At 37.0% G+C, this 26,330-nt stretch overlaps 1 protein-coding gene across 1 annotated transcript in view; it reads left to right on the forward strand.

Moving 5' to 3' along the window:
- Nucleotides 1–26,115, forward strand: part of LOC113440371 (ras-related and estrogen-regulated growth inhibitor-like) — a 31,617-nt gene extending 5,502 nt beyond the window's left edge. The window contains exons 2-4 of the mRNA XM_026706752.2: nt 16,689–16,745; nt 21,936–22,009; nt 23,933–26,115. Coding sequence (XP_026562537.1) covers nt 16,689–16,745; nt 21,936–22,009; nt 23,933–24,418 — 617 coding nt within the window. The 3' untranslated portion in view covers nt 24,419–26,115. The remainder of the gene's footprint in view (nt 1–16,688; nt 16,746–21,935; nt 22,010–23,932) is intronic.
- Nucleotides 26,116–26,330: the final 215 nt, after the last annotated feature.

Consider the following 26,330-nt stretch of genomic DNA (forward strand, 5'->3'; position numbering starts at 1 on the left):
CACTTACAGCCTTTTTCACCTTTTTACAAAAATTCATTTTTTCTAGCATAGACTCTTATTGCCACCAGAAAAGAAAAAAAGGGCCAGCTTCAATTCATTATATGTTAGATTAGAATTTTTGTGGCCTTAATGTGAGGAAAAAAACCATCTTTGTCTCTGCCTGTCTAAAGTTCGGTCATGAAAGTTCATGAAGAGTCCAACGGTGCAATCACTTCTCGTTTCTGGAGGAAGATCTCTATTAAAAAATTCTTCATGGCAAGATTACCTGTATTGTGTCATTTATTTTTGCTTTTGATTGTAAATGAACCCTACAATTAGGTAAGGAAGCCTCAGGCAATAGTCACCAGAGGTGGGGACATAATGGTAGTTCCCAAGTTGATCTTTATCCCACACAGCTATTATGTTCTTGGAAGACAGAGTCATGTATACCACACAGCCTGTTTTTTCATCTTCTTAAACATGGCTTTCCAAACTTTTTCAGGCTGTAGAATCTGCTCTTTAAAAAAAAATAATCTTGGGACCCCAGATCAGAAGGGTTGCAGCCTTTGAAGGTCAGATGATAAAGCCTCTCTCTTCTGCTGTGACCAAGTAGTCCATCCTTTACAAAGAATTTTTCTCCCTTAATCCCTAATGAAAAGTTTTGCATTTGTAAGGGATTACTTTATTTGTTAAAAAATAGGTGTTTCATGAAAAATACCTTAGTTATGTTGATTGATTTAATGTTATTTACATTTTCTATTAATGCATAACTTTAAATTTTTAATATGATAAATATCAAGAAATATAACTTATATCAACAGAAAGAATTGCATTTAGCAGCAATTTAGCCAAGATGAGATTAAGTTTAAAGTGAAGGAAAATTCATAGGTTCAACCACTGTACTAAACTGTAGTTTATGAATTATTATTCATGATTTAATATAATATGTGATCATCAGCTAATTATTATAGCTTATTGAACATGCCCTGTTTCAAACAAATGACACCATGTGTGAAACAACCATTGAGTTGCTACTATAGGTAGTCTTCAACTTGAAACATTTCATTTACTCACAGTTTGAAGTTACAATGGCCCTGAAAAAAATGACTTATGACCATTTTTCTCACAGCCATTATAGCATCCCCATGGTCATTCAAATATATTAGTGATGATTAAAATGATACATTAGAGAAAACAGGCAAATGTATTTTTCGATTCTTTTACTCTGTTAGTCCTATTAGAGAAGTAAACCCTATCTAATATTTAATTTGGTCCGCACATTGCTCAAGTATGGTTTAATAATGATTCATTAAATAAACTGCAATAAGGACTTGCACAACACATTAATCCGCAATCAAATATTTAGTGTTTTCTCTAAAATAGGCCAGTGGGATTAATATTTGAGATGGACAGTAAAAGCGTAGTCCTTCAGTTTGGCTGAATTGAATCAGCTGGATAGAAAAGAGTCTAAAGGTATAAATCATTACCAATGGAATAGCTGAAAATAAGAACAATGATCCTTTTTGCAAAACCCCTAGTTTTGAGGTGGTCAATTTAGATAATGATAACTGTTTGTTCCCCACAAAAGTTGGTTCTTCATTGTGAAAATAGTCAAGTTATAGCAGAAAATAGGCATGTTTAGAATAAAAGCTGTACTTTAAAACATCAGTTGAACAGTACATTTCCCCCCTTACCAATTTTAAATCATCAAATTTAATTTTAACCTACTAAAATCATCTGAGAGTCAGTTTGGTGTTCTTGGTTAGAGATCATGTGTTCTTGTCCTTCCCTCAGGCACAAAACCATCTGGGGGATCTTTGTTCCAGTCACTCTCACGTAGCTCTAGAAAGAGGACAGTAAAAAACCACTTCTGAAATCTTGCCAAAAAAGCTGCAGGGACTTTGCAGACAGTGTTGCCGGTAGTCAGTGCTGGTTCGAAGGCACCAAAATTATTATCATCCAATTCTTAAAAAGGCTGCTGAAAAATGCCTTTGCGGGCCACACACAACTGCAGACCAGATACCAGTGCTTTAGGATTATTCTGCAAGTTGAGGGATTGTGGTAGCTGACCAGTATCTGGAGAGCTTCAGGTTCCTGTGTCTAAAACCATTCTGCGATTGACATATGTATGCACACCATTTATCTGTGCTCATTGGAAATCCTTTGGGGTTTTTCCCAAGGTCTTCCAACAGGAACAAAAAGTGGGGGATTGTGCTCAGTTTTGGCATCATCCCGTGCCTCTTCACCCTCAATTCCTTCCTTGTAATGCTGCCTTATGTTGCTTTCTCTTGACATTTCTAATCAGTTTAATTGGCTTGCCTTCTTAATAGAAACTCACACACTTTCAGTTTGGGAGGTTGCCTGGTTCCCACTGTGGAAGCAAAGCACTTCCCAGAACTCCAGGCTGATTGTTTCTGTGGTCTTGCCCTTTTCCAATAAGTCCTTAAAGATGGAGATAATTACAGGCTGCTACATTTTGTACGTAATACTCTGGTTTTACTTATATATGGCACAGTGTACCGTGTGTTGTCATCTGATATCTATTTCTAGCAACTTCTTCAATTAACATTGACCTTCATTACCTTTGCTCGGTTCTTCCTACTAAACCAGTAAGCTATTAAGACTTAACATAGAGCAGCAACTCCACAGTAAACTGCTGATGTAATTGTGTGGGATGGTGATTTGGGGTCTGTTCCTTATTTAGTTGCTATCATGGTGTGTAGGTAGATATCTGTGCCCTTCTTTATTTCTGAGTTGACTTTGTGAAGCAACTATTTGTAATTGGCCTTTCCTGTAATCATCTATTGTCCTTTAATGTTTCTTATACGAAATGTTCTAGCAAAAATGGGGAGGGGAGGGAGGGAGGGAGGGAGGGAGGGAGAGGAGCTTTATTTATTTATTGTGCTTTATTTACTTTCTTGTTATAGTGGCTTAGGGCCTTCATTTCTGTTTCTTTGCTTGATCCCTTGACTCATAAAGCCATTAGCCATTGAGACCATATCTGCAAGTCTTTAGGATCTATTAATGGCAAATATATCAGGAGACCATGTTTGGCAATGACCCTATAATTCCTGGAATCTCCTATCAAGGGCTGTATATTAACACTAGGCATGCTCTGAAAATGATTTGGGAAAAATGCTTTGCAACATATGCAAGCAAAGGACTATTTGCTAAATAGCCACATATTTTTTAGATCCTGGAAATTTGAAAAAAAAAAAAGATAAAGCTGCATTCTTTTAAGCCAATGTTATTTTGTACAAAATAAAAGCAATACAAATTATAAGCAAGGAAAGTAAAAGTAAAGAAAAGTAAAAGAAGGGTGATTAGTAAATAAGAAAAAATAAATAGCAATAGTAATAACACTTAGACTTATATACTGCTTTACAGTGCTTACAATCTTCTCTAAGTGGTTTACAGAGTCAGCATATTGCCCCCAACAATTTGGGTCCTTATTTTACCAACCTCAGAAGGATGGAAGGATGGGTCAAGCTCGAGCCTGGTGAGATTTGAACTGTCAAATTGCAGGCAGCTGACAGTCAGTAGAAGTAGCCTGCAAGTACTGCACTTTAACAACTGTGCCACTGTGGCTCATAAAAGAAAAAAAGATAGAAAACACTATTCTGAGTTACAATGGCACTGAGTGAGAGATGGTTACAACCCAGTCCTTGACTGTCCCAGCATCCCTGCAGTCACATGATATGGGCACTTGGCAACTAGTTGGCATTTATGGTGGTTGCAGCATCCAATGGTCACATGAGTGTGATTTGCAACCTTCCCTGCTGGCTTTGCAGAAGCAATCAATGAAGAAACTTTCAGGGAAGATTGCAAGTTGCTCGGATTAGTCTCCTCTGGCCCCTCTTTTCTTGGATTCCTCATTGGCCACCCATGCACTCTCATGCACCATCCTGAGCCTTATGCATTCTCCCTAACTACTCATGCACCCTTTACCACCCAGCAGTAGCCACTCCAAGCTTCTCTGAGCTCAAACCATGCCTCACTAACCATCTCTGCCCCCTTTTGCTTCCCTTCTTACCTGGTCTCTCCACTTACTTTGCTTTTTGGAAGCCAACAGGTAATTGTGAGGAGATGCTCACATAATAATCCACGTTCTTCACTTAACAATGGCACAGGAGCTGCGGTCACATGACATCATACTTTATAACAGCACCATTTAATGGCAGAAATTCCAGTCCCAGTTGTCATTGTAATTCGAGGTCTACCATAAAGAAGTAGCTTCCAATCTTCTTTCCAGTGGTTATAAATACATTTATATTTTCTCCCCTCTCTCTGTCATTTACATCATGGTTCCCTTCTTTCCATATTCTACCTTTTCTAATCAGCAGCCCATAAATCACAAGCTGTCTTTTTTCATTTTCAGAAAAAAAAAACTATAGTTTCTAGTCTCTAATAAATGTAGCTGTTGTCCAAAACAGAAGAGATGTAGCTGCCTAAATGATTAGCAAAGATGCTGCACCCATGCAAATTCCAAAGTATATCTTCCAAATATTTTTTAGCAATGCACAGCAATAATATATATTATAGTAGTTTAATTGGAAACAACTTAAAATAAGAAAGTTAGCTTCACTATTCCAATTGCAAGTATAGAATATATTCATTCACATGTGTATGTACAGACACATGCATATCTAGGGTCACATTATTAATAACTTTGGTGTGGCTCTTTTAATTTGGCTTTATATTGTTTAAATGGTTGCATTTAAGTTATATAATTGCATTTATTAGGTTGTTTTTATATTTATATTTTATGTTTTAATTATGAGCATATATTGTCATTCATATATATATATATATATGAAATAAAAACATACCACTTTTAAAATTCATATCTTTTGATTCAGATAGCGTTTCTGATAAATTGTGTTTTTTATAAGTTTCTCCATCTATCAACATTGACAAATAAAATTATGTTATCCAGTTGTGGGGTAAAATTGATGAAAGGTTAGTCAATGGTTTACAGCATTTCCTTCTCCTGGGAGAAACTCATCTCAATTCTCATGCTCAGATTTTGAGTATACAATAAATCTTGCAGTTGTGATTTTTAAAATTCTGCTTGCTACCTTTTGTCTCTTAATATAACATTATACAAAACACATCTAAAAGAGCATATGTTTTGCAGTATAAAAGCATATGTTTTATAGTTAATCTCTATGGGCTTTCTCATAAGATAGCAAAGCAAACATGTTTATATAAATTGCCTTTGGCAAATGCTAAAGGAAATCTAGAATCAACTTTTTGACTATCTTGTCTTTAAAATTTTAAATGAATCTTGTTTTATAATATGGAATTTATGGAGTGAAATATGATTTTCAAAACCTCTATACTAAATGTCATGTAAAAAACCTGGTTTCATTGTATCAGCTTGAAAGCCACTGCTGTAAAATGCAATCAAGACACAATGTGAGGAGAGTAGAGGAATGCTTTTAAATTTAGAGAAATGTAGTTACCTATGTACAACTTGTATCTGTGTACAACTCCAGCTCTTAAGGAATATGTGCCTCCCCATTAAGAATCAATTTTACTTAGAATTGTAGGCATGTATTTATTTGATTTACGAAGTAGCTAACAAAAATTAAAATACAGAATACAGAATAGAATGCTTAAATCGTTGTAAAATTAATCGATAAGAAAGAAAAGGCAATAAGTCTTGCCTGCTCCTCTAAAAATTTGGAGATAAGGGTACTAAATGCAGCTTCCACTGCTGTGTGTTCTAGAGTCTGGAAATTTAAAAAATACTGAATATATGAACCTCTAATGGGGCATCTTTACAATCTCTCCTGCAGATCGTAATAGCTGGACAGGTTCTATGATGGAATATCAAGCAAGCCCTGAGAATACAAGAGTGGAAATAGGACCATTGCAAAACATGTCAGCCCAGGGGAAGAGACCAGTGTAAGAAAGAGTCTCCAAGTGACTTGAACTCCAATATGCTAGGCATAAGTTGAGCTGGGGAGTTAATTTGAAAGTTTTCATGATTTTGTTAACAATTGTCAACTGGCAATAAAGACCTTTCCAAAAATCCAAGTAAATTTTGTTTTCTGAGTTTACTAATCTCATATTGATTAACAACAATCTTGTAAATCTCATTATTTTCTCATTAGTAAAAGAATTGATCCTCATTAGCAAAAAAACTATGTAGATCATAGTTACAGAGCTTTATGATAATCTGTTGTCTTCAGAGCAAGTTGTTGCAGCTCAGACAAGTGGTAGATACACAGAAAACAACTTTGCACAATGCTCTGGGGCAATTGGCCATAATTTGATCAAAGTTTGCTTCAACCTGAAAGAGTGCTGCAGGATTGTCTCCCACAGGTTTATACTTCATTCCCTTGAGAACCAGCTGGAGAAGTTCAGGTTATTGTTGGTGGTCTCAGAATCAAGTCCAAATCTTCAGAAACCGGCATGAGCTATTTGTGGCAACTAAGCCAGCAAAGGTCCCTGAGGTTTGATGCAAAGTGGCATTTGTTGATAGTTTTTGAAAGGAGGAGGAGTCAGGTGGTCATTCCGTTCATTGCAAATGATGCCATCCTGGACAATTCTTGAGATTTTACGCAAAGGTTTGGAGCTGCCTTTGACAGCTTCATCAGAAAATGGATTGTTAATCTATAAATGTATAATTTCTGCCAAGTATACAAATATATGGTAGGTTTTTCATTTTTTTGTTCACCAGGAACATGGGCTGAGATGATTTTGTCCCAAATGACTACTTTAGAAAGATTTTTCTGATGAATTAAGAAATGAATTTGTGAGAAAGGGCACATAGAGATCTCAAAAAGTTATTTTAGCATCAGATGGTCATTGATGATAGGTTGGAAGAGGAGGAAATAGCAGATAATTTTACAGCCTTTCTTTTTTATTTGTTTTAATTCCACCTATAATTAACTCAAACAAGGGATACGGTGGCTCAGTGGCTAAGATGCTGAGCTTGTCGATCAGAAAGGTCGGCGGGTTGAATCCCTAGCGCTGCATAACAGAGTGAACTGCCGTTACTTGTCCCAACTTTTGACAAACTAGCAGTTCGAAAGCATATAAAAATACAAGTAGAAAAATAGGGACCACTTTGGTGGGAACATAACAGCATTCCGTGCACCTTCGACATTTAGTCATGCCGGCCACAGGACCATGGAGACGTCTTTGGCTTTGAAACAGAGATGAACACTGTCCCCTAGAGCTGGAAACAACTAGCACGTATGTGTGAGGGGAACCTTTACCTTTACCTATAATTAACATAAGGCAGCAAATGTAGCTAATATTCCTTGCACTTCCTATTTTCCCTATAACAACAGTCCTGTGAGATGGATTTGGCTGAGGAAGAGTGACTGGCCCAAAGTCACCCAGCCATCTGTCATGCCTAAAATGGGACTAGAATCCAAGCCTCCTGTTTCTACCCTGCTGCCTGAACCATTCCACCAAACTGGCTCTTCACCCATTCCCTCCCTCCTTCCTCATTGTATCCTTGGATGTCAGTGATATGGAGCCAATGTGTATTGGAGCAAGGAAGAACAAAGAAGAAATGAGGATGTGACCCTCAAATTATATTTCTACTATGATACTTTTGGGCATCCACTGATAGATTGCCAATCTGGCAGCTAGAAGGGATAAGGATTTTGGACATCTTGTGAGTAAGTTTCCAAATGGTTCCAAAGCCTTGATACCAGGAAACTTTGCAGCCCTCCCTCTGCCCCCACCTAAGAGCTCTTGTAAGAAGCCTTCAGGCAAATAAGGAAGCTCCAACACTAGGCATTTTATGATTCCCATCAATCTTTGCGCTGCTTTTTATTATTTCATTTATATATAATTTATAGATTGTCCAGTTTCCAACAATTCTGGGTGGCTTGCAGTTAAGAGTAAAAATAAAGTAGGATAAATTATAGAAAGAAGAGCAATATGATGTCACTTTAGAGATAGGTAAAATATATTTAAACTGCTGCGAAGACTATCAGAAGCCTCTTTATATTTTTTCCTATTTTTCTTTAACTTTTTCCTTTTTCTTATTCTTTGATTTCTTTCTCCTTTTCCTTTCTTATTTTCTGTTAGCTTGTGTTAGCATTTACCTTCTTGTTTACATTTTTAATAAAAATTATACATAAAAGGAAAAGTACAACATGCAAGAAAAAAGAAACTACTCCAGAAACAACAGAAAATTAAAGAAAGGACATCCAATAGGAGCTCAACCTTCTCTTTGCCTCAGAGCCTGGGAGCAAAGCCAGGCCTTTAATAGTTTTCTGGATGTCATTAGATTGGGAGCCACCTGGATCCCTGGGGGGATATCATTCCAGAGGGCAGGTACTGCAGCAGGCAAAGCACACTTCCTGGGCTCCACAAGATGATCTTGCTTAAGCAATAGAATTTAGGATGTGCCTCTCAGCTCTTTTGGACTTGGGATTGGCTGCTATTTTGATGAATGAAGATACTGTGAATCAGTTCATCTTGCACGTACAATTGCAAGTGGGGGGGATGGAGAGCAGACCCCCTCTGATCAAGTCCCACCCTACAACACAGAAGTCTTCTGCTGTGAAAATAAATGACAACAAATAATTCTTCCAACTATATTTGACTGCTTCTTTGCATAGTTTGATTATCTTGGGGATGGACTCGCTAGAAATGCATCATCCTGGTATTAATGGGAACGTAGGACAATTTCTTTTCCTTCTCAATGTTATAAGCTGCACCATTTCCAGGCCTTGGGCTTTTCTCCTGTTCTTGCCTCATAACAGTCTGAACCTCCTTCCTTGATTGGAAAATATACAGATTTTGCTGATTTTTGGACAGGCAGGAAGTGATGACCTTGCCACCCTACCAAGTGTGTGTGTGTGTGTGTGTGTGTGTACAATTAACTTACTGCCTAGAGTCCAGATCCTAGTTGAACAGCAGTATCCCATGTCTGTGTAAGAATTGGCAGCTTTACAGGAACTTCTGGATGACATTCTAGCAAAAGGATTTATTTTCCCTCCTTTGTCTCCTGGATCTCTGCCAACATTTTTTGTAAAACTCCCTTGAGAGTTATTTATGCATGAATATAGGCTTCTGAACCATTTGGGATTAGTAACCACTGCCTCTTATTTTGGATTTGGTAGGTTACTTCCAGAAGACACAGGTTTCATTGTATTTATTGAAACTGCAGCTTGATTTGGATGAAAGAGAGTCTTTGCCATTATGAGATGCCTTTTGGATTTTCTAGTTGTGCCACAATTTTTGCCAGATTCATGAATTCTTTTCAAATATTTTGGACAACAAATATGTTATATTTGTTTACCTAGATGACATTCTGATTATTCCCCCCAAAAGATCCTTGCCTGCATTCTACTCATGTCAGAAATGTGCTAGAACTCCTATGAAAACACAATTGGGTTAAGTTGAAATGTGTGTTTGGAGAAGGGCTGTCCACTATTGCCTCGTGTGATGTCCATTAGGCTAAGGCTGTCTGTGCACCCCAGTTGCTCTTTTCCTCCAGAATCACAATTCTCAATTCTTGGATCACAATTCTCAATTTACACTCCTGTTCTGGGAAGCCCGCTTCCATTTATTCGGTATTCATATCCATCTGCCATCACCAAGAGACAAATGGCAGACAGAGAAGACAAAATTTGTACTAGAACAATATTTGTGTTGCTTTGTGTTATGTTGACAAGACAACTGGCCTGACTTGTTGCCATTGGCAGAATTTGCATGTAACATCTCTCTTCATTCCTTCATCAGTATGTCTCCCTTCCAAACAGTTTATGGGCATAACCTGTACTCCTTGTCCTCCAGAACTCTTGTCTCTGTGGTTCCTCTGACTTTTTCTAAGAGCTACAGTCAGCACAAACTCTCATAAGAAAACAGATGGATTTGGCCAAAATTCTGCATGCACAGGCAGCAGACCTGCATAGACAAAAAGGCACAAGAATTGCTGTTTGCCTTCATCCTATTTGGCCAAGAAACTGGACACAAAGTTGTTAGATCCTTTTCTGTGCCAATCGACCCAGTTGTTTTCCTATTCCAGAGAAAATCTAGCAGGACCCCATGGTATTTACCTTACCATCATCTTATCCTACCCTGAAGTAAGCCTGGCTCCGTCCTTGTTAACTTTTCCCAAGTGCCTCAAGACTTGGTTGTGTCATCACGCTCGGTCCTAAGGAGTGGCTCCACTGTTGTTAGTATCTGTTATTCTCTTTCTTTTTTAAATTGTTTATTTTTTATCTTACTGCTTTTTAAAATTTTAAAATATGATGACTGAATGAACTGCAGTTGCCCACTTCCATGAAAATACACTCTGTGTTTTGCTGTTTTCTTTGTGTAATTAGCAGCGTGCAGAGAGCTTTCAATAGAGTCATGTCTGCAGCTTAGCTGCTAAATTTTGGACAGTACCATTGCAGATATTTTTAAAGGGTAACACCACATAAAATACATTGTGGTAATCAAGTTGTAGTATAGTCAAAATGTGACTAACCATTACCAAATCTGCTTGTAAGTGCTCTCAACTGGATGCTAATAGTAATTATGTAAATACATTCATAACTATCCTCTGTGAATCCAATGACTGGGGAATCTAGGAGAACTCCTAGACTGCAGACATAATCCTTTGAGGAAAGGCAAACGTATTCCAAACAGATTTAAGTTTCAGTCCCTTTATTGACCAACAGTCCTTCCATCTTATCAGGATTTAACAGGATTTACTCTTGCCCAGTCCATTATCAAACAGCAAATGTTCAGCAGTATTGATTGATTCCTTCAAGTAGAACACGGTAGCGTTTCTGTGGGGCCTCCTCCAAGAGCAACCATATGCATGGTTGTGGCTCAGGTCTGTAGTTTTTAAAACAGCAGTCTTATATAGTCTCGTTAAATTTGGTGAAAATATGGTTGATATGATTTTGGAGGAATTTAAAAACATATGTCAGCTTATAGCACCCTTAGATAGCTGCTAGAGCTTTTGGCAGAATCTTCAGTGATGAATCACTCATTAGAAGATTGGGAAATCACATTTTAATTTTTCCAGGGTATAGCATCGCTCTGGTCATTTGAAACCATAACTCATAGAATAACAGAGTTGGAAGGGACCTTGGAGGTCATCTAGTCCAACCTCCTGCTCGAGCAGGAGAGTCTATTCCAAATATTAGCCTCTACCTAGGATCAAACTCACAGCCTCCTGATTGTGAGGCAAGAGCTCCACCTCTGGACCACCGGAGCTGGATTCAGAAGCTAAACAGTGATTGGCATACTGTTCTTATTGCTGGCTTCTGTCAGATTTCAGACTGGCTCATCAGAAGTCCCCTAGAATGAGCCCTGAAGGGAAAAATACTGGAGCCTTTTCTATGAATCCCAATGTCTGTGGCTGCTCTGTGATCACCGATCACTTTTAAAGAGAAGAACACATACTAGCATTGACTTCTTCATAAGAAATGCTGAACTTCAGACGCAAACCTACATGGTTTTTAAAAACAGTGATGTGTGTGAAAAAAAACTGAATATGTCTTTTGTAAATTGCTTTTGATAGTGAGTTTGGTGAATCTACAATTTTGTATTTAGGGTTTGTGAAGAACCTGAACTAATGGGTATGTAGTTACTCATTAGCACCTCTCTCTGCTGAGCTGAGTTGTGGCCAAGGTGACATTTGTTCGTAGAAGCATGATTACCTAAATTGTGTAATCATTCTATTTGACAAACAATAATAATCTAGTCAGAGATCACAATTTGCTTTCCATCCCTAAATTTTATTTCCTTTTAGCTTACAGAATTCCAGATTGCATTTGGTAAAAAAATAATTAAATCTGAGAAAAATAGTGTTGTTGCATATTCAAAAATTAAGATATACACAGTTTACTGTATCCAGATCTAAGCTGGTATCACTTTTCTTTTGCCAGCTGAGAAGCCGCTGTTCTTTGGTTTGTTGTTTTAAAAAAGCGTAGAATTGGAGAACTGATTAATGCTTTGATAGCCATGTTGTTATAAAGAAGTTTCTGACCGTTATTGTAGTTTAGGGGGAAAGCTCCTTAAATTCTTTTATAAATGATGGCTGCCATTTTTGAAGATGGGAGCGTAATGTCATCCATTGTCATCCATGCCTAAGAAGCATCATTTCCTCTGTGTCAGAAGCTCCCTGGAGGATCATTTGGCCCCAATCATAACCGATTTCAAGGCGAGCTCTAAAAACGTGATGGCTTAGGGTGTTTGCTGGGCCCTTCTAGGTTGGAAACGATGTTTGTTCACTACTCTCTCAGGACAACTATGCCTTGATATCATAATGGCAGGGATGGTACAACTCAAGATGAAAAGGGGATGCAGTTTGCCATCTTACTCTGCCTGCCTGGCACTTTCCAAAGCTGGAAGAGACTTCTATGCATGTCTTGCCTCATGCTGATGATAGCTCACTGAAAACCTCTTCTTAGTATATGGCAAGTACTCAAGGAGGCGATGGAGAACTGAAGCAACATAATTATTTCATTTTTAAAAGCAGAGGGATCCATATTGTAATACCTCATCAAGAGGGTCCATTGCTTGAATGAGCAGAGCAAAGGACCTCCTCAAAGGCCTGTACAAGCTTATTAATTACCACTGTCATTTTTTTTTCTCCTGAAGTGCTTTTAGAGACATTGGATAAAACTTAGTCAATGTTATAATTTGTTTATTTGCCTTGGCCATCTGTGGTGCTACAAAACCTCTCGAGATGTTTGACAGAATAAAACAATACAATAATGTTAACTGGTACAGCTGCTACCTTAGATATTGTGGTTTTAAATATAAGCAAGTTACTGGTTTTATTTATTTATTTATTTGATGCATTTAAAAGTCTCTTTTTTTTAAAAAAAAGCATATTTTATTGTTCTCCACCCCAGAATAATAAAACAGAAGTAATAATTTGAAAAATGAGGTAACCTCAGATTTATAGGTCCTTTTCAGACACTGGTTTTGGTTTCATGGTATAAAAGGCAAAAAATAAAAGACCTTTAAAATCTTTTCTTTGGCTCCTGGATTTAACACTGCAGTTATGGACTTTTTGAAACCAGTTGCCTCTTTTATTTGGAACAAATAATTATGGTTCACTATTGATTTTGAGCCAATTCGATATGGCTAGTAGTTCTTCATAATGTTGAATAGTAATACGGTAGGATTAAAATATCAAGGTTGTCACAAAAAGAAAAAGAGAACATATTTTACAGATACATTGCTTATTCTTGGCTTAATAAATTATTGTTGCCATGAATGAATATTTAGTTGCCCAAATGACTTTAAATATTCCAAAGAAAGAATTTCCACAGTTCTGAAGCAATGACCAAAAAAATTATCTCCCTGTTGCTACTGTGCAAACAGCAAGGTCATGCAACAAGCTTGTGAGCCACATGCGCTCCACCAAGCAGTTTTGTGCAGCCAGCGACATTTTTCAAAAACCAATAAATACAATAGTAAATTTATATCCACTGTTGCTCAGCACTTCCAAGCCTTTCTTCTCCACTAGCCAGAGAACAGCTGTTCAGTACTCCAGATATTTCTTTGCAGCCCACAAGGATTTTTAATTTATCAATGTGGCCCTTTCCTTGGCCATGTTCTGCTTAGACTTTAATTTCTGAGTAACTTGTCCAGGGAAACTTTGTCTTTAAGATAGAAGAGAGTCAGAATTTAAAATGCTTTCATGTTTGTATTTCAATGGTTGAATCTCCAGGAATTGTGGGTTTGGGTCCATTAGTCAGTACTGTACGATTCCCCCAGCTCTTCCTTTTTTTAGGAATCTGTTCCCTAAATAACAGGAGTTCACAGAGTTTGTGGTTAATGTGGTTCTTAGCCACAACTGTTTCTCAACAAGGAGCCCATCCATCTCTATCTTTCTGCCTCTTCAAGTCTCTGCCAAAACCACCTACATTTTTTAATCTCTGAACCCTGGAGGTTATGTTAAATTTAGTCTTCCTATTTTTAAAACATCTGCAGAACCCATAGTTAAAACTGATTTAGAAGAAGAATATGCAAATAGTTATGATGGTCTAAAGCTACTATATTTTATAATAATCCTTATATTTTATTGATATTTATAATGTTTAATCTGCATCAATATGGAAATCTGTAATTTATTCAAAGTCTTTCTAAATTAAAATAACAAATAAATAAAAATGTGCATGTGAAGAGTATGCTCCTATATGTGACTCTATCATATACGAGATCCTCTTTTTATAAACAAAGCAAACTATGAACTCTGTGTGGCAGCTATAAAGAACATAACTGTAGCATATAGCCAGCCATGACTGATCTCAAAAAGCTAAACAGCCCGACCTCCGTAGTGCTTGGAAAGGTAATCTCCAGGAAATCTCTTAAGTGTAGAATAGATCAGAAGAAAGCAATGGCAAACTCTTTCTGTACTTAAGAAAACAGTATGGTTTTCCTCTGTGTCATTCCCAGGAATAAAGATCAACTAAACGAACACTATTATTTTAATTACCACTTAGGGTTTAACCCAGAGGAAAGGGGCATCAGATGAAATTATCTCTCTTTGTATATATGGCCTTAGGGTACCACATTTTCCTCTGCAATTTTCACTTTTTTTCTGTCATTTATTCCAATATACATCATGAAAAATCTTTACTTTGTGCTCTGCAAAAATAAATATTAACTATGTACAATATTTAGCATTTATTGGGGCCATTATTAAATACAAATCTAGAATATTTATACTGTTGCCCAGAAATTATCTTAAGTTGTGGCAGGACAAAAAGCAGTTGTTTCCCAAAAGTTTTCTCCATCACAGATAAGCACAAGATTGTTCAGCTCAGAACAATTTGCAATATATCAGCAAGACATTATAAATCCCAGTTGTCTCTTCTCTAAATTGGGATGTGAATTAGAAAAAGTTAGTGTTCTAACTTTTAGTGTTAGTGATCTGAAATTCCTAGGTTGAATTCAGTAAATGCTCAGAAGTGCCTTTCTGCCTTAAATTCTGGAAGTATATTTTCCACCTCCTTAGCTACTATTTTGGTGGTAGGCCTTGAAATTAGATGCTAACAATATGCTGGGTGTTCTTTACATAATAGAATCTATCTTCTCCTGGATTCTGGACTTCCTTGGGGTTCTGAGAAGATGATAGTGTGCCTGTCCAAACAATTCTATCTGTAAACTTACACCAGGCATTCAGACTTCTGCCACCCACAAATGTGTGCATTATATTTCTTTCAGCCTTTTCTCCCTCTTGCTGCCACATATAGTACAACACTTTGTGCAAATACTACAGACAGACTGAATGATTTGGTCTATCCACATGAATTCTCAAACCATCCTATTATTGTAATATGTAAATAATTTTCAGAAAATAATATTCTGCTTTCCTGCTCATGGGCCAAGATCTTGTAATTTCCATAACACTTCTGATAGTGCTAGTTTGGTTGCCAGATCAACCTTCTCAAATCCAATGGGGCCTACAAGCTATGCTGGGTACGTACAATGAGAGGTTATATCTAGTGTCTCCAAAGACCGCCTTATTGAGAACTGTAAATCTAACTTCTCTTTCCTAGTTCATTTGTGCTTATGAAATGATTATAGTTATGCTTAAGTGGTCTTTCCCTGGGAATAACTGCTCCTGTCCCAGCCTTGGAAGTGAAAGTTGAATCTGGTTAAAATGAATTGTGCTTGCTGGGAAAAATGACAGAATGCAGTATTTCTCCATGGTGGAAGACTAAAAACAACATTCTCCAAGAAAGATAAAAAAACAACAACATCAGGATTTCAGAATTCTGTAGACTTGACTGGGAAGTTTAAAAAAACCATCCCAGACTAAAACAATGGCAAATAACTGTTATATTATTGCCACAAAAATTGCATGGACTTTGAAGAAGACTTATCTTTTATCAGTCCAAATTATGATTTCAACAGAAGCCTTTGCCTGATGGTTCAACAGAAGAAAGGTTTGATCCATAGATAACACATCCCATTGGCTGACTTTCATGTAACTTTCTCATTTAAATGAAACAGAAAGTTAAAAAAAAAAAAGACTTTAGCTCTATATTTGCCTATTTGCTACCAAGAAGCAAGGCAAACTCTCTTTGGGACAGGCGTAAGAATCAACCCAAAATACCGATGGCTGTTCTTTTTTGCAAAATATCTGCAGCGGATACAGATTCTCAGGCATAAATGTGGATGGTAAGTATGGCATATTTCTAGCAAAGATACCTGGTTATTTCATAGAGGGAGTAAGAGAATGATGATCTGCGCTTTGGGTGATTCCCTAAGCTGCCAGCTCTGCCTGACTCCTGTTTTTAAATATTCTTCTCACAATCATTTTGAAAGCTCCAGCTTGTTCCTCTTCCTCAGCCTGGGATTATTTGTTTCAGTTTGGTATTGCAATGCTTTGAGTGTTGATATACAGTAGTTACTCACAGAAGTATGTCTTGAATCTCATTCTTAAGTAATCATTAAGTGAAGCCAATTGCTGACATGAGGAAATTTTAATCCAAATTTCATCCATACTTTGTTTTAAAAAGGCAATCATTATATTCTAGAAATGAATTCCAACTTCATCTAGAACCTGTCATTCTTGTGCCCTTCAAACTTTGCTGTCTTTAGGTGGGGGTACATGCAAATCTGAATGTCTTAAACTATTGTTTCTATGACATATATAAAGTGGATTCATGTATAAGGTGGATCCATATCTGTAAGTGATTAATAGCTAAGCTATTGTATATCTATATTGGCTTGCTCTGCTAATTGTTATTTTTTTTCTTTTTTCAATGAAGCATTGACAGTAAGATTCATCACCAAGCGATTTATTGGTGATTATGACCCTACTCTAGGTAAGTTTAGTTATTTGCTCTGTCAAATCAGTGTGTTAATTTGTTTTTGTTTTTGTGATCAATGGCAGTTGCTGTTAACATTGGATCTCAGATCAAAAATATTTAGGGAGAAGACAGTCCTGTTTCAAAATGTCATCCCTCGCATCTCTAAATAGATCTGGAAAAGCCTTCTGCCTAAGATCCAAAGAGCTATTGGCTGCCAATCATTGTCAGCCATGCTGAGCTAGATAGACTCATTATACAAAATTTAGTTTTAAGATGAAGTACATGTGTTTAATTAGGGTTAGGTTTTTAATGTAAAAGTAGATTATTTGACAGATCTTACAGCAAAGATGGTGCTGCTGTTACTATTTCTTTCTCCTCTATTAAGAATATCTAAAGAAGTATTTAGCTTAATTAAAAAAGCTGGATAAAAAGCAGCAGTAAAACTACCTGATATACTTTAAAATTCCAATTGAAGTAAGAGATGTGTTTTGCAAAGAAAGATGCTGAGATGGAATCAGACAAATTTCAACTAGGAGAACATTCCAGATTTATGACCCCACCATAGAATTATCAATATAATCAAACTATGTATATAAAGTTGCTCTAGTAGTGGGATGGATGGCATATAAATTTAAGAAATAAAATAAGTAATAAAATAAATAAGAAATAAGTGCTAACTAGTCAACTAACTATTCAAATGGTTGTCAATGATGATTGACTCTGCTAACATCTTACCTTTACTGGTCAAGCTTACATAACCCAAAAAAGCTTTCTGCATACTTGGTGCCCTTCAGAGAGGTCAAAAGACAATTCTCCATCAAACCCTTGCCTTAGATTCATGACAGAAGGAATCCAACTCATTTGAAAGGCACCATTTGGAGAAAGCTGTTATAGAAAGTACATATTCATAGGTCTAGTTAGTTGACGTTCAGGTGAATTGCAGTCCTGTAATTTAAGACTTGTCTTGTTGGATCAGATGAGACTCTTATTTTAATTCACAATTCAGTTTGCTAAGTTGCCAACCAGAGTACTCCCTAAATAGAGACATATTTTTTTTCCTGCCATTGTACCCCTAATAGTAGTATTTGGAGATGCATATCTCCAAAGACAACTCTAAATCTTCAAGATTAAGAATCTTTGATAGACTTATCTGCCATGAATCTACCCAAATTCCTATGGTGTACAACCCCAAATATCCTAGCCATTTCTTTTAATGGAAGTTTTGAGCTATCTGATCATTTTGGTTGGCCTCTTCTGCATTTTTTCCAGCCTATTATATTTTTCAAATGTCACAATGAGAACTATACCCAGTATTTCAAATATTGTCATATCATAAATCTGTTATAAAACCATTATGCTGTTGGCAGTTTTATATTCAGTTCTTTTCCTAATGATTCCTAGCCTGGGATGTGCCTTCTTCACAGCTGCCACACACTGAGTCAACATCTTAATTGAATCATCTATTATGACTCCCCATCTATAACAATAACAACAACAGGAACATCACTTGAATACCATCAGCACTGACAAAATCACATCAATTAATTGCAAAAGCCAGCTTTAGTTGGAACAGCTTACATCTTCTGATATCAAACAACAACGTCTTCCCCCAGATCCTTGGGAAGAAATTGATAGGTGGAAAAAATAATATCAGATCCAGTATAAAAGACTGTCTGACTGTGGGACCAACCATAATAATATAAATGTATGACTCCCTGACTCCCAACTACTCTTTTTCCTATATAGTTATACTGTAGGGTTAGACTGTAAGAGGCCGGATGGCACAGTGGTTAGAATGCAGTATTGCAGGCTAACTCTGCCCATAGTCTGGAGTTTGTTCCTGACAGCTCAAAGCTTACTCAGCCTTCCATCCTTCCAAGGTCAATAAAATGATTGTTGGGGGCAATATGCTGACATTGTAAACCATCCAGAGTGTGCTGTAAAGCACTATGGGGCAGTATATAAGTCTAAGTCTTATTGCTATTAGATTCCATCATTATATATGTGCAGTTATCTTGCTTTGGCCCAATGTGCTTCACTTTATATGTTTACTATATTTAAACTTCTTCATTAGTTGTTTTGGTTGACCATTCATCAGCTGAAAAGACCCTTCTGAAGCTCTTCACACTTCCTTGTAGGTTTCACTACTCTGAATCATTCAAAACCATGGCCATCTCACTACTTATTCTAAATAGGGATCATTTATGGACTGTCCCAATACAGATCTTTGAAGGACTCCACTCTTGCTTCCCTCCACTAAGAAAGTTGTTCATTTGCTTTCTGCTTTTTAACCAGCTAGCACTTCATAATAGAATAGGTCCTCTTATTCCACAACAGAGAAGCTAATTTAGAAAACTTTGATCAGAAACTTTGTCAAGACTTTTTTGAAAACTCAAGGAATCAACATAAATCTGTCTAGTAACGATCTCATTCTATAATTTACTGGATCTCCATTTGGTCCTTTTTAAAAAAACAACAGGTGTACCATTGGCTACTTTCCAGCCCTCTGACACTAAGTCTAATTAAAAAGGCAAATTACATATTGCTGCTATGAGGTCAGCCGTTTCAAATGTGAATTCTTAATAGAACTACTATTTAGGGGATATCATCAGGACCTAATGATTCATTACAATATTGCCGTGCAAGATATCCTAGAATTTTCTCAGCTTTCTTTGGAGGTTGCAATTTCTTCCCTGAAAAAATAGTATAAGATCAGGTCCATAATCTCCTATGATAAAGCGTAATGCAACAAATCTAATGCTGTAGAGTACTTATTTTATCTCTGATTTTTTGCATATTTAGGCCATGATAATCATGTTTTCACTTAGCTTTCAGGCTGGTAGTCTTCTAACCTACTTACAATGCTGTTGTTGTTTTTGCATTTTTGCAGTGAATTTGAAAGTAATTCATGGAAAATTAGACTAATATTCATTGTGCCCTACTTTTTATTCAATTTTACTTCGTTGCTTTGTTATAGCCATGAAAGCATTCCTCAGAAAAGTAAAAGCTGCTCTTTAGATAACTACATTGAGTATAGGTTTGTAACAGTAAAAGTTCAGATATTTTAAATATAGCAGCAAAGAAGCTGCTGTGAAAACTGGAACAACTTCAGGGAGGTGCTTTAAGTAGTAATTATAGTTTGGGAAACACTCCCAAGAAACATTGTTATGTGGAAGTAGCAAGGCAAAATCCATGGCTGGAATTACTACATTTTGAGATGATTTTGATAAGATAACTTTTCTAGATGGAGAGCAACATTTTGTGAACTATAAATTCCTGGATAATTACTGAACATGTCTCCATTGGTTTTTTTACAGAGAAATTGTCCTGTCTGGGGTGTGGGGGACGACCCTAAACACTATTTTTTTTCTCTTTTTTTTTCTTTTCTAGCTCTAAGGATATAATCCCTGAGTGATAAACCCCACTGAATATTAAAGAGATAGAGATGCATTTCCAAACAAATCTTCATCACATATTTTAGCACACCACAAATTTAATTATTTGGCGGGTGCTATGGGTGGAAAAGAATGGAATCTGAAATTTCTCCTCATTTCTTTTTAGTAGTAATGAATAATTAGGAGGTGAAGAATAAATTCAAAAGTCGACATTAAGCTTAGGCAGAATATGGCAGTTCCCCTCCTTTATCTTCTCTCTTAAGTACAGTACCACCCTCCTTGTTTGGAGAAAAAGAAGAATGCCTTTAGGGCCGAGATGAATGAATGTGGCTGGAAGTGGCCTGGTCACGTGGAACTCAGAAGGTAGAGATGAGAATTCATTAAAGAACAAAGTGATTGGAAAGAAAGATGGCTTCCGGGCATGGGTTGTTGTTTTTTTTAAAGCAGGTAAATTTTCTGCCTTTCTCCTCCTGACAGGGCCTCATTTTATAGCACTATTGACATGCTTTCTTTTTAAGCCTATGGAAAACATTTCTGATACCTTCACAGATTCTCCAGGCTGAATGCAGAATTGCTTCACTAAAGCAAAAGAACGGCTCAGTAGCTCATTACGTTTTTGCAGTCACGTTTCTACCCGTCATCATTGCTGTGAGGGTGGATTAGTGATGGTAGGATGAGACCTGCCTTAACTAGAACTGATGCTTCATCCTCACCTAACAAGCTTCCCTGCTTCCTTGATCTCCTCCATATTCTGCATTTCCATCCTCAAGATGGGGCCTTTTTTTGCTCCCCCCCCCGCCTCCTTATGAATACCAGAGGGATTTATGTGTGCTTTTATTGCTCTGGTGCCTTCACATCAAACCACTTGCAGGATTATTTCCCAGATGGTTCCTTATTCAGTCTTGCACATTTATGCTCTAAACGTAGTCCCTTATAAACAGTGGCCACCATTCCTCCTTTCCCCCCTCTACTTAGCTTCCTTCAATTATGTCTTAACCATTATTTCCATAAATATATAAACATGATGCCATGGTTGTGTTTCTCCAGTGCTCTTTGTGCTTACATTTTGGTGAATTCTCAGGAATGTCACCACTGCCTCCTCCAAGCCATGGTATTCCCCTGTTGTATTCTTCTCTCATTCAGCATTAGGATATACAATTATTTTAGGTGGAGGACTATACTTAACCTTTGAATAACATGTTAATATTAATAGCAACATGGCCAGGAGAAAACATAAATTATACTAAATTAAATAAACCTCTAAATGAGTTAAATACATTTAATATGACTTGAGTCATGTATTTAAAATAACTTAATGGAAACTGTTAGAGGACATCTAGAGGCCATGTCAGGTACTTTAAAAATATATATATAATGGTAGAAGCTTTTATTATGACATTGTTCTGTCTGTGCAACTCTTCCTAACCCTCATTAGTTTAAGTATACAGATCAAATTCTGGTTAAAAAAAGTCCACTTCTTTGTCCAATAAGTTTTATCATCTCATAATTTGTATTTGTGTATGTTTTAGTATAAATATACTGAAGATGATAGCACCGAAGTGTTAGAAATGTCTAGAAATTTACAATCCTAAGACTTATTAAAGACCAAATGTGTGTTCCATGTTAATCTTCTCCCACTTGGTGCCCACCAGATGTGTTCGATTAAATTCCTATCGTGTTTCAGAAAACTTGGGAGCAAAGAAAGGTTGTTCAAGACTTCTGGAGACATCAGACTGTCAAAAGATTGCATGTGAATAATAAAAAAAAAGCTTTTAAGTTTGCTTTCTCACACAATGTTTCTGTTCTACAGAGATGATTTACAGGCACACAGCAATCATAGATGGAGACATGGTTCATTTTGAAATTCTTGACACAGCAGGACAGGTATGGTTTTAGTGGTTTCATTGTTTAAAAAAAGGAGGCAGGGGAATGGTCCTGTAGAAATGGAAAAGTACTGCAGTGAGCACTGAAAATGCCAAGGGGCAGGAGTAAGAAAAGGAGTTACATCTTTGGCCTATGTGGTAGGGAGATATGGATCACTCTTCCTCTGAACATTCAAGAATAAGAAATGAATACACTATGTGACAAATAAAAAACAACATATAAAAATAAGTTTGGGTTATACATTATTTTTTGTAATACATGGTGTTTTGGATGCATTTGTCCCTAATATGTTGTTTTATTGTTGTTAACTATAATGTGCTTTATTAAAATGCATGCAGTTTGTATGAAGAGAAACAAATGCTAGCAAACTCCAAGATTATCACTTTGTATCCCACCTTTATTATTTTTTACAAATAGTTCAAGGTGGTGAGCATATCCATCACACCATCCTCCTATTTTTCCACAATTATAGCAACTCCACCAGGTGACTTTTCTCCCTATTGATAATGGTTTTGGTTACAGACATAAGCTTAGCCATGATAAAATCATGGAGTTAGTAGACAGGAACTAACATGTAAGATATGATAAACAACAAAAAATCCAAAATCACAAATTCTTAGGGAAAAGAAGAAATAGGAACACTAAAGATGTTGTATAAGACTGAATGTGAGAAATTAGAATGGATTTAGAAGTAAAACCATTCACGTGACAGAAAGAAGTAGTATTTAGTGACTAAAAAAATCAGATGGTTTTTAACAAGATGTTTTGGGCAGAATAGCCAGAGAATGCTGTCTGTCAAAAGGAAAATGGAACAAATAAAAGCTACTTGCCTTATTGAGCTCTTACTGCAATTTCCAAATTTGGAATACAGAGAGAGGCAAAATATAATAAGAATTTGTAAACATCAGTGAAGCTTGTTGTGGCTACACAGGTTGCCTCTCTGTGCTTTGATCAATTGGTTGTTCCTTTTTAAGATGCCCCAAAGGTCTTCTGGCACAGGTGCTGAGAGTATTAATTACTACAGTTTAAAATGACATTAGCTCTAAAGAACCAAATCAAATCATGCAACATTAGTTCCTAGGTGGTCATTTTTTAATGCTATCCTGTATTTCAAGGGAACATTTTTTTTCTTATTCTGAATTAAGCCAGCCCTACCATTTTGGCAGCAGAAATACTGTAATCCTTAAAGTAACAGATCAAATTTATGTAAATTGAATTAAATATTCATTCAATTATTGTCTATTGTAGGTAGCAGGATACTGTTAAGTGGTTAGTTTCTAATAGAATCATTCAGTATATAATCGGATTTCTCAGTTTTATCTATCTGGAAGCCCATTTTTATACCTTTTTTTTTCTTTATGCATAAAAAATGGTAGATCACTTTTGCACATGCAAAGTAAGCTTTTAAATGGTCAGACTGACTAATTGTCAGTTTCCTCTCTGATTAGGGTGTTGGCAACAACGTGGTAAACAATAAAGAAAACAATTATTTGAATATTTTTCCAGCACTGGGGTGGGGTTTCTACTCAAGAGCCTTGGTGGTACAGTGGTTAGAGTGCAGTACTGCAGGCTACTTCTGCTGCAGCCAGCCTGCAATTTGGCAGGTCGAATCTCACCAGGCTCAAGGTTGGCTCAGCCTTCCATCCTTCTGAGGTGGGTAAAATGAGGACCCAAATTGTTGGAGGCAATATGCTGATGCTGTAAACCCCTTAGAGAGGGTAAAGCACTATAAAGCGGTATATAAGTCAGGGATACCCTTCTTTCCCCTGCTTTCCAACTTTTATTATCCCTGAATCCCCTTCTGGGAGCTGTCTGACTTTTGTTGTACAATTAGTGTCTTTCGCAACCAGTTGTGTAGAGGAATTCTGATCTTCCTTTGAGTGCCATTTTTATACTGATCTGTGTTTTCTCTTTCTGGACTAGGAGGAAGATTCTCTCCAAATTGAAGAAAAGATAAAATGGGGAGATGGATTTGCTGTAGTTTATTCTGTCACTGACAGGTGTAGCTTTGATGAAGTGATGAGGCTGTGCTTTCTCATCAACCATATCCATTCAAGTCCAAAGCGGAATAGTGGCAGTGGAGAACCACCGGTGGTGATTGTTGGAAACAAGAAGGACCTGCAGTTTGACCGAATGGTAACCTTTGAGGATGGAGAAAATCTCTCCAAGGCTCTGAAGCATCCTTTCTATGAGATCTCTACCAGGGACAGCTATGAAGAGACTGCTGTGGTCTTCAACACCTTATATGGTGAGCTAATGAAGCAAGGACATTTTTCCCCAGGGTCCTTCAAGAGGCGAGCATCATCTAAGTTAATGGAAAAGATCCCCAAAATTCATGCCAATTCAAGTCTAACTTCAGCAGGCAGGAGTCTCAGCTTCAATTCATTCAGGGATTACATCCCAGAGTGAGCATTTATCTAAACCATTGTACAGTGATGGTCGAAGCACACAAAGCCAGTTCAGGATAACAACGGAGAGGCTGCAGAATTGGTAGCTCAAAGGACAAGAGGCCTGCACATTGTTAGGAAAGCTTTTTAAAAAAAATCCATCAAAATTGGAGTATCTGAGTTTGATCCCTAGCTGATAGCACAAGGCTATGTGATGCAACAGAACAACTTACTGGATGATACCAAAGGACAAGTCTATAACTGAATTTTGCTTTCCAAAATGTATTTCTGAAAATCCAACCCACAATTAATGATTCTCTTTTTGTTCCACTATTGTCTTCTAACAATTAATATTCAGTAGCCCACAATCTTTGGCCCAAGAGGTTCCATTTAACCAATGTGTCCAATGTATTTCACTTGGCCCATTCCATGTATCATCCCCCACAAATGCATTCTCTTTCGTTTTAAACTAACTGAAGCCAGTAGCCATCTTAATGGCAGAGAATTCTAAAAGTTAAGTGAGTTGTAGCATGTTCTCCTGTAGAGTCTTTTAAATTTGGATTTAAGATTGGGTTGGATTTAAGATCCATTGGGTTGGGGCCTTTTTATTTTCTCTTCAACAACAAGAAAAACAGTAAAACTAAATGTCTTTGCAAATGGGAATTCAGGTGCTGAATCCAACAATAGCTGAGCCTTGTTAAATGTTGAACTCTCTTTTATGTGGTTTACAACAGTGGTTTTACTAGGTCTTAAATATATTGTTATCTTTCTGGTTCTTACTACTGATCTGTCTTTTCCAACAAGCATAACATGTGTGCATCTTTTACAGACTGATTAAGACCATTGTTATCATTTGTTTTTGATGGATGCAGTAAAAACCACCTTCGATTTAGTCAAATATACTTGGCCCACTGAAAATATTTGCTTTGTGTATAAGCTTGGGTAAAAGGGTACTTGATTTGCATAAGAAGGTACAACCAGATCAGACTTCGTGGCCAGAGGGAAGAGGTGAATTCAGGGAACTGGGCAAGTTTACAGTATCCTACAGCTTAGTATTAAAAAGCCCGTGGAGTCTACTGCCAGGAAATTCCAGGTACTCTTTACCAGAGTAATTTGAATCCAGATAATTCAGATAGCGTGGATGTTAGGAGCCAAGAGTGTGTTCACCTGCCTCCCCCGCTTTTCAAATTTTGCTTGAAAATGTGAATATATGAAGCTGCCTCATGGGAAGGTCCTTCTAGCCTACGAGTTTCTATTTGGACAGCTAGGAACTTTTTAACATCTCAGCTTCACTGTTTCTTGAAATGCTTTCGCAAGTAAAATGTTCCTTATTTAAAGAAAAATAACTGGAGAAATGCTTGAAGCATATATGGTTTGCCACAGATCTACTGCCCCTCTTCAAGCTATTTCCACCCCTCTGGGAGCTTCATCTACTAGGCCAATATATTGCTCAGACTCCCAGGCACCTGTTGGAGAGATGACAGATTAGTTGGTTGGGTTTGTTCCCTAAGGCTCCTACATGGCTTCTTTGCATTGGGAAATTATTTAAATAGCCACCCGCTCACTTTTACTATTCACTTTTTTACAGTGGTTTGTGTGTCTTCTTTGCAATGCAACACACCAGAAACAAAAGGTCTTATGTCTTAAATATGCAGATATTTTACATATACTTTGAAGGATGCTCTGTATTTCTAGAAATAATAAATATGTCTGTACTAATTTCTCTGGCTCTTGATTACTATTCATTCCAGCTAGTTCTCAAGTTAGAGACAGAAGTTTGGGGTATGTTTTTGCTTTGACACTGTGTGGCTTTACAGTTAGAATTTGCATTGTAGAATCATTACATGTACTATTAAGTAAAATCTCTACAAATGAAGAAGGAATATACATATGTATTTTACATACACACTTTGGGAATGTTACAGAGATCATGA

Source organism: Pseudonaja textilis, chromosome 1, assembly GCF_049901715.1.
Source record: "Pseudonaja textilis isolate UNSWEBS1 chromosome 1, rPseTex1.2, whole genome shotgun sequence".
NCBI lineage: Eukaryota > Metazoa > Chordata > Lepidosauria > Squamata > Elapidae > Pseudonaja > Pseudonaja textilis.